Source organism: Cucurbita moschata, unplaced genomic scaffold (genome assembly GCF_002738365.1).
Source record: "Cucurbita moschata cultivar Rifu unplaced genomic scaffold, Cmos_1.0 Cmo_Scf00014, whole genome shotgun sequence".
Taxonomy (NCBI): Eukaryota; Viridiplantae; Streptophyta; class Magnoliopsida; order Cucurbitales; family Cucurbitaceae; genus Cucurbita; species Cucurbita moschata.
This window is the reverse complement of record NW_019268530.1, coordinates 2,606,563-2,615,691: the sequence shown is the minus strand read 5'-3', so window position 1 is coordinate 2,615,691 and position 9,129 is coordinate 2,606,563. Positions and strand designations below refer to the sequence as shown.

General features: G+C 33.6%; 2 protein-coding genes across 6 annotated transcripts in view; both read left to right on the top strand.

Annotated features, from left to right (window-relative positions):
- Nucleotides 1-934, top strand: part of LOC111452613 (alpha carbonic anhydrase 7-like) — a 3,827-nt gene extending 2,893 nt beyond the window's left edge. The window contains exon 6 of the mRNA XM_023093421.1: nucleotides 690-934. Coding sequence (XP_022949189.1) covers nucleotides 690-776 — 87 coding nt within the window. The 3' untranslated portion in view covers nucleotides 777-934. The remainder of the gene's footprint in view (nucleotides 1-689) is intronic.
- A 1,364-nt stretch (nucleotides 935-2,298) lies between these two features.
- Nucleotides 2,299-9,129, top strand: part of LOC111452784 (helicase protein MOM1) — a 22,896-nt gene continuing 16,065 nt past the window's right edge. Inside the window, exons 1-8 of one of the 5 annotated variants that reach the window (XM_023093672.1) lie at nucleotides 2,299-2,407; nucleotides 3,177-3,737; nucleotides 4,331-4,979; nucleotides 5,948-6,026; nucleotides 6,372-6,502; nucleotides 7,167-7,360; nucleotides 7,559-7,689; nucleotides 8,289-8,576. In XM_023093672.1, the coding sequence (XP_022949440.1) occupies nucleotides 3,188-3,737; nucleotides 4,331-4,979; nucleotides 5,948-6,026; nucleotides 6,372-6,502; nucleotides 7,167-7,360; nucleotides 7,559-7,689; nucleotides 8,289-8,576 (2,022 nt within the window). In that variant the 5' untranslated portion in view covers nucleotides 2,299-2,407; nucleotides 3,177-3,187. Of the gene's footprint in view, nucleotides 2,597-3,176; nucleotides 3,738-4,330; nucleotides 4,980-5,947; nucleotides 6,027-6,371; nucleotides 6,507-7,166; nucleotides 7,361-7,558; nucleotides 7,690-8,288; nucleotides 8,577-9,129 lie in introns of those variants that run through there. The other 4 variants (XM_023093671.1, XM_023093673.1, XM_023093675.1 and 1 more) reach the window with 4 other exon arrangements.

The following is a 9,129-nucleotide window of genomic DNA, read 5'->3' as shown; positions in this document are numbered from 1 at the left end:
AATGATAGAGAAAAAAAATATATATATATATATATATATATATATATATATATATATATATATATATATATATATATATATATATATTTGCTTTTTAAAATCCAAAGTAATTATTATCCAAAGATAAAAATATCTCGAGATGGGTTAGAAGGAAAGAGAGAAAAACACTCATTAATTTGTGTAAATGGGTCTTAATGGTTTTAAATTATTATTTATTGACTAATTAATTAGCCAATAAAATAAATATTTTATATATAGTCAACTTTATATTATATTTTTTCTTATGAAATATTTTTTTTTTATTTGAATGTTTTCTATACATATATAGAAATTATATTTATTTATTTATTTATTCTTTTAAAATAATTAGATTTTTTTTTTTTTTGAGATTTTTTATTTTATTCATAAGAAAATTTTCGCAAAAATAGATAGACTCAAACCTTTTGACTTTCATTCGTTATTTTAAATATTATATTTATAATTAATGCTTAAATTTTTCAAGTAAAACATATTTTAAGAAATATTAAATTTAACATTAAGATTAATATTTTAGTAAATGTAACAATAAATTTAAATTTTTTAAAAAATAAATTATTAAATGAGACTGTCAATTGACAAACATTATATAATAATAAGACACCAATTAATTTTTTTTTTAGATATTTAACGTGTTACAATTTAAATTGCAGGACTCGAACACTAATGCAAGGCCTTTACAACCACTTAATAATCGAACGATTCAACTTCAACTACGATATGTGAAGAAGGAGAATTGATGTCTCACACATAATAAATAATATTTTGCTGTATTAGATATTATGTAACGACCTAAGTTTTAGAATATAACTTTGGTCGTTACCTTATACGTACAATATATGAACCTTAAAAAACTTAATCAAATAGAAATAACTAAAAAATAAAAGCTTTTTAAGAACAGTCAGACTTTCCTTCAATATCTCAAGATTTTTTTTTTTAAAGAACTGCCTAAGATTGTCTTTGCTATTGTCCGAAAATATTGAAAAATGAATATTGATCCAACCAAGACTAAGATTAACATATTGTATTTCTTATCATCGAGATGTGTATCACTTTCATATACATAGATCAATAAATATCACTTCCGTGCACACGTACCTTACTAAACGAACATCACTTTCATACCTGCAAAGTCTCACTGGGTACTCATCACTTTTGTATCTATCAACCCTGCATACATCACTTTCATACACGTAGAACACAAAGGAGTGTAATAATCTAAAAACAACTTTCAAACATCCGTCCTTAAAAATTTTTAATTTAGCCATTTCAGCTATGAGATAATAATTTGTTGAACTATATGTTCGGATTGGTGTATAGACTGGGTGTTTATATAAACCCTTGACCTCTCGACCTTCTACCAATATCATAATGGAAAATATTTCGATTGACCAATACGATCATGTTATTTACTCATAATTTCTAAGAGTGAAAATTATCTCCACAAACCAACACAAGTCCTTTCAGCATACTTTATCCTTATGTCCCACGTTGGTTGGTGAGGAGAACAAAACACTATTTGTAAGGGTGTGGAAATCTTCCCCTAGCAGACACGTTTTAAAGCCTTGAGAGGAAGCCCAAAAAGGACAATATCTGTTAGTGGTGGATCTGAGCTGTTACAAATGGTATTAGAGCCGGACACCAGACTATGTGCTAGCGAGGAGGCTGTTCCCCAAAGGGGATAGACACGAGACGATGTGCCAGTAAAGACGCTGGGCCCAAAGGGGGTGGATTTGGTGGGGGTTCCACATCGATTGGAGAAAGGAAAGAGTGCCAGCGAGAACATTGGGCCCCGAAGGGGTGGATTGTGACGTCCCACATTGGTTGGGGAGGAGAACAAAACACCCTTTTATAAGGGTGTAGAAACTTTCCCCTAGCAAATGAATTTTAAAACCTTGAGGGGAAGCCCTAATGGGAAAGCCCAAAGCCGACCATATCTGCTAGTGGTGGATTTGGGCCGTTACACTCACTTAGATGGGGAAAACTTCGTTTTAAAGCCTTGAGGGGAAGCTCGAAAGGGAAAGCTCAAAATCGACAATATTTGCTAGCGGTGGATCTGGGCCGTTACACTCACTCAAATGGGGAAGGCCTAAATTCTCGAGGGGAAGTCCGAACGGAAAAGCCCAAAACCGACAATATCTACTAGCAGTGGATCTGAGCTGTCACACTCACTTAGATGTGCCCTCGGAGTCTATGAAAGATAATAATTAAAAAATGTTGAAGAATTAAGAGTCTTAAAAGAAAATCCCATTCAAATATCTCACATTAATCGAAGATATACCGAAATCTCACGTGCCCCACAAGCAAACGAATCGGTACCAAATGTGCTAAGCATAATAAGCCAAGTATTATCCTCTTCTCGAATCTGAAGGTCTAATCTGGTTAATTTTTCTGAAAGTTATATGTATTTTGTTGCGAGATTGTCACCCAACTTCTCTGAATCTTTTGATTTAGTCTCTCCATTCTGTAAATTGTAAATAAGCTCCCAGTTTTCCTCGAGTTTTCATCTGTTGTTAGTGAGTTAGGGTTCTTCAATCTACATGCAGTTTGTGCGGTAGAGGTATGTGGTTGTTTTTAGTTTTTTTTTCTTTTCATTGTCGGTAATGTGGGTTTGCGGAATAGATTAGGGCTTCTGGGTATGTCGCTAACGGGGTCTTTTTTGCAAGTCAGTCTGATTTAGTAAAATTCATTCCGCATTGTGATTATTTTTTGCATTGCATGGTTCGTTTGAAGCATATGCATAAGCTTTTCCTTTTGCAATCTGGTTCTCCATGGCAGTAGTTGCATAGTTCTTTGCTTTGGTACATCTTTTTGGAATAAAATTTTGTGGCTATGCAATCTGGTTCAAATGAATGCTGCTGTTAAACTGTATGTTGAATTCAGAATATCACTTCCAATTTTTATTTTATTTTATTTTTATTTTTATTTTATTTTATTTTTTTACAAGTCAAAATTTTGAAGCTTTGTTGAATTCTTCTTTTTTCTTGACACTCCGAGTGAGTCTTGAGAAAATGATAAGCCCGTTCAATGAAATAAATACTGTAAAAGCTTTGAAGCTAAAGGAAATTGCATTTAATTCAACTATTTGAAGCTGAAGCTTTTATATTACTCACTTCTAATGTAAATGTTTTTATATGCAGTAATTGGAAGTATGGTAAAGGACACTCGATCTAGTGTCAAAGCGAGTAATGAGGAAAACAGCAATCTAAAAGGGAAGCAAAATGGTGATAAGGTCACGACAAGAGCAGGTTCTACAACGCCTGATACATCTTCTTTAAGAAGATCTGCAAGAGACACATCATTGAAGAAAAAGATTGATGCAACCCCTCCCAAATCTAGAAAATCTGAGCGTCTTGACAACAAACCATCTAGCACTCCTCAAGATAAAAAGAAACATGGTACCCTTGAAAATCAGAATGAGGTTAATTCGGTTAGAAGATCTGAGAGGGGTAAAAAACAGTCTTTATCTACCTCTTCAAGATCTATATCTAAGAAATCAGTTAAAAGTTCAGGCTCAACAAATATGAAGGGAAAAAAGGAAAAGAAAGAGAAAAGTAGTGAACAATCGAGTCATGGAACTAGAGAGGCTGGAAAATCAGCAAAACAGGACATGGTTTCCACAAATGCCAGAAGTAAGAGAATGGATGCTCGTGCTTATAGGGCATTGTTCAGGGAAAAGCTTAAGAAGGCTAATTCATCTGGTACCTTAATTGTCTTCTCCTTTTTTGTATTTCTTCCTCCATGGACATCCCTATTTCACATTTGGTCCATATTATTCTTTTTTAGAGTGATAATGGTTCACTTACTATCAATTAGTCAATTTACTTCTATACGCATGCAAATATAGTCATTAAAGTCTTGTATGATAAGCATTTTTTTTTATAATTATATATATATATATATATATATATATATATGTATGTATGTATATATTATTGTTTTATACCTTTTAAAGATATATTAAAAATCCAAACAAAATTTTGAAAACGAAAAAAGTAATTCTTAAAAGCTTGTTTTTGTTTTTGTATTTGGAATTTAGCTAAGAATTCTCATGTTTTCTCATAAATGGTGAAAACTATAAAATTCATGGTAAGGAAATAATCAAAACTTACAAAAACATAAAACTAATCACAAAATTGTAATCAAATGCCTTAAGTAAATTACTCGAATCCAGTTCTCATTACCATATTATTTCTATCTTAATTACTTGTGCAAATTTAATTAATTCATAATTATGCCTTATGCTATTTTAACAAGTTGATGATTAGGTCTTCTTATCTTTCTTCTCCTTCAGTTGTAGTCCATCGAGAGCGGCAAAAGATTCCAAAAAGGAACACTCATGGTGGTAGCCATAGTTGCAAGGAAGACTTGAATGAGAACAATACGTGCAATGAGAAGAGTGGAGAATTGAAAAGCAAATGTCTAAAGGAATCCTCTACTAGAGCTTTGGAGGACTCTAAGGAGACGATAACTAAAGAATTGAGCAGCAAATGTCTAGATGAACCTTCTACTAGAGCTTTGGAGGGCCCTAATGAGACTAATAGTAAAATTTCCAAGGAAGTGGTGGAAAATGACATTGCATTAGATTTCCAACTGCCAAGCCAGAAGTCCTTCAAGGAAGAATTGCTGACTGAACTTTCAAATGAAGATAGCGATAGTGTAGATGCAGTTAACAGTGCAACTAAGAAATTGAAAACACTAGAGAGAAACAATTCTATACCAGGAGAAAAGATGGTTGATGACCATACTGACTCAGTTGGGGAATGTAAATTAATTTCTTTGAAAAGAAAAAGAAGCATGGAGAACCTGGACTCTAATGCCTTGGTAAGGAATGAAAGTGAAAAAACGTGCTCTTCACCGGCTAGATCTGTGCAATCATTATCATCTCTATCTGGACAAAGTGACCAAGTTGAGACTTGTGGCAACTGTTTGAAGAGACAAAGGTACTAGTCTTGATCATGTTAATATCAAGTATTTGTAGCAATTCATAGCACCATGGAGTACTTATTGAACATGAATTCCATCTATACGACAAAAATGTTATTTGCCATTACCCATCAATAACTCATCACTAAGCAATAGGAGATGCCAATATGTTATTGAATTGCGAATGATAAGGATAATCCAGATGTAGAATTGAATATCTGGTTTGCCATATTAGTTTTAGTGCTGTCAAAATTTTACTAATGGGGAATGGAAGTATATTTGTAATAACAAAAAATGTAAGCATAGATGGTATGCATTATGACTTTGAACCTATTTATTCCTTTGGATTAGTGACCCTTTCCGTTAGTAATTGGACTCCTCTTGCTTGGCTGTTTTTAAAGAACACTTGATTTTTTTTTTCTTTTTTTTAAAAAACACTGTAAACCTTTGGATGCCAGACTTGAATACCTGGTTTGCCGTATTACTTTTAGTGTTTTCAAAATGATACTGATAGGGAATGGAAGTATTTTTTGTAATAAAAAGATGGAAATCATAGATAGTATGCATTATAATTTTGACCTATTTATCCCTGTGGATTGGAGACTCTTCCTGTTAGTAGTTGGACTCCTCATGTTGGGCTGTTCTTAAAGAATGCTTGGTTTCTTTTATCAAAAAACGTGTTAACCTTTGGATGCCACATTTTCATTAAGTGGAGGCAGAATGGAAGGGGTATATAGTTCCAATCATGTAGGACCTGTCCACTTATTTGGGCACATTTGGATTCATCACACTGGGTATAAACTGAGTTCACCTTTTCCTCTTATAACCTTTCTTTTATTTTGTCCAATTGGAAATGTTTATTATAACTCCTTTGGATATGAGCTTTTATCTCTCCTTTTTTCACATCAATGAAATTATCTTTCAAAAAAAGTTATCTAGTTACCAGTGACACATTTGATGTGTTCTTCATTGTTACATATTGCAGGGTTGACAATAATTCATCAAAGGACTTCTGCTCTTGTGTGGAAATTGACCAGCAGAATGGAAAAACATTCATTGAAATGGTTTGTTTGTTCTTTCTTTCTCCATTTTTTTTCTTTTCACCTTCTTCACATTCATTCTTCTTCTAATTGGGATATTCATTGCATTGCAGGGCTGGTTTAACCAGTTTTTATTTATTTATTCTTTTTACCATATGATACGGACGGGAATCCCTTATAACCCTGCATCATCATCCTCTTGTTTTTCTTACTGTATCATATCTCAATGAATAATAACTCCTTTTCTGTTGAAAGGAGATTTAATTTTTTGATTGATAGAATTTACCGTGTCCTCTTGCTTAAAAAGCATTGAAGATAACACTATATTGAACTGATCACGAATATTTTGTTTTTGGTTTATTGTCGTAGGATAGAGGGGAACCCATGGGCAATGTCATCACAGATCCTGCTGGAAATTGTGTTTGGTGTAAGCTAGAAAAAGCATCATGTGACATTGACCCAAATGCATGTCTCATCTGCAAAGTTGGAGGAAAGCTCTTGTGGGTACTATTTTATTGGTTTATTATTTTGCTTTTTTGAATATTTTTTACATGAAGGCAATCTGGATGGAGGGATTTTAATTTGTTGTTGAATTTGACGAGGAAAGGTATGATTGTTTAAAGAAAACCTTGCATAAAGGATGGACGGGAAACACAATCAACTAGCCTTCCACCCTGTTGGAAATATTTCTTAGATCTCAAGTTAACAAGGCTAACAAATACATTAAAATGAACTCTAATCCAAATGCCCCTTGGGAAGCTTTTATATTTCATTAGTTTTATTTATTTTTTACTCTCTCCTCCCTTGGAATTTTGTATCTTTGAGCAATAGTTTCTTTTCATTCATTCAATGAAAAGTTTCGTTCCTCGTTAAAAATATCCTTATCAACAAAGTGGTGTCTTCCAAAATCTATTTCTTTCTACCCAAAAGCTCTAAACGATCATCTATAAATTATCACGTTTTCTATATAAGAAAAACCCCTACAACTTCATTCCCCGTTTTTTTTTTTACAACTATCTCCATCTAATATTGTCTAATCTTTGACTTTGTCCACTCCTCCTGTTGTGTTACCATGCAATCTGTTCTAAAATGAAATATATTGAAACTTCAGTTATCATGCTGATTTGTTTCAATGTGTGTATCTTTCCTTGCATTTTCTTTAAGATGCTGTGAAGGAAAAGAATGCAGAAGAAGCTTCCATCTTTCTTGTCTTGATCCTCCCTTGGACGATGTTCCGCTTGGAGTTTGGCATTGTCCAATGTGCATTCGAAGGAAGATCAAGTTTGGGGTCCATGCTGTGTCGAAGGGTGTAGAGTCTGTCTGGGATACAAGAGAAACAGAGATATCAAATGCTGATGGTACGTTCGCTAAATAATTCAATCTTACACATCTAATAGTAATAGCTTGTAGATGTTCAAAATACTGTGTTACCATGTTACTTTTATGGTTGTTGCTTTAACCTTCAGGTCTATGACCTTTCCAGCTTTCCCTTATATATTTATATCATAAATATATAATTCTCTTCAGATTCTTTGTTATCTGTTGTTATCTTCAAGGGTTGCAAAGGCAGAAACAATATTTTGTGAAATTTAAAGATCTTGCTCATGCTCATAATTGTTGGTTACCGGAGAGTGAATTGCCTTTGGAAGCCTCAAGCCTTATTTCAAGATTCAACAAAAGAAATCAGGTTAGGATTTGTTCTTTCTAAAAGTTGATGTGTTGTTCAATTTGACGTTATTTCTCTCATTGCTTGATATCATTGAATTTAATGTAGCAAAAATTGAATTAAGAAAATTTAAATATTAGAAATCTACAAGGTAATAACATTTAGTATGATCGATCTAAAAAACCAATAGTAGCTGGAGAGAAAGATGAATAGATGATACCTTTCCCTCACACTCTTTCTTTAAAGTATAATATCTCTTGTACTGTTTTACCACTATGGTTTCTTCTATCATGTGGAACTTAATTACTTAAGTAAAAAGAGAAGATAGAAGTAAGTTTTTGTGTCATTTTGAGGGAAAAGGAACCCTTTTTATAGTTGAAAATTGCAAGAAATGAAATTTTAGGGTGACATTTAAAGTTCTTATGGCTGGGTAGAGGGAGGAAGTTTATCTACGATATTGACCTACTTGTCCAATTAACTCCTTTTGTGAAGGACAATATTGAAAATGGAACTGAGTATGGCCCATGGCGAATAGTTTATTTTTGGAAATTAATGATGTTATTTTATTTTTTATTTATTACAATGGATATTCTCCACTGTGATTGCACTTTTTCTTTCAGCATTCAAGGTGGAAGCAAGTGTGGGCTGTTCCACAGCGTTTGTTACAGAAAAGATTGTTGTTTTCTTCTAAGCTATGTGAGGAGCATGATAGGGAAGTTTCTGGGGCTGAATTGAATTGCCAATATGAGTGGCTTGTCAAATGGCGAGGCCTTGATTACAAATGTGCAACATGGGAGTTGGAAAGTGCTTCATTTTTAAGTTCATCTGATGGTCAAGGTCTCATGGAAGATTATGAAAGACGCTGTGAAAAGGCCAAGTTTGCTTCCCATGTCTCAGAAATGGATGAGGTACATTCAGAAAAGTTAGTACTTTTATGATCAGCCATCTTCATGGCTGTCAGCTAAAAAAAAAAAAAGTTTTTGTTTGCTTATTCTACTGCCTCAGAACCCTGCATAAACAATTGACTATTCTAATCCTTCCATGGAAATAATGTGGTTTCTTAAATAGTTTATTTGTTTCAGTCGATGAAAATTTGTTGTTGTAAGCGGTTAACTCTATAGCTTGGGGCAAGTTAGTATTTTGTCACTTTCCTCGTCAAATGATCTTGGTTAGCTGGAGTGTTTTTATGCTGTACTTGGCCTGGATTAGGGCTTGGCTCCTAGTCATCCTTTCCCTTGAAAATCTCCTAGTTAATGACACGGCTCTTACAAGAAGTTGAAAAAAGAGCTGACTCTGGGATTTTCTAATTTTTACATGATATATCAAATTTCTACGTTTCCACTTAAATTGGATGTCAGTTGACTAGTCCATTTTATGAACTTGGAATGTTTGTGCCTTTTAATGCTCTTAGCACTATTTGTATTTTCCTCCCTCTGCCCCCCCCCCCCCCCCCCCCCCCCC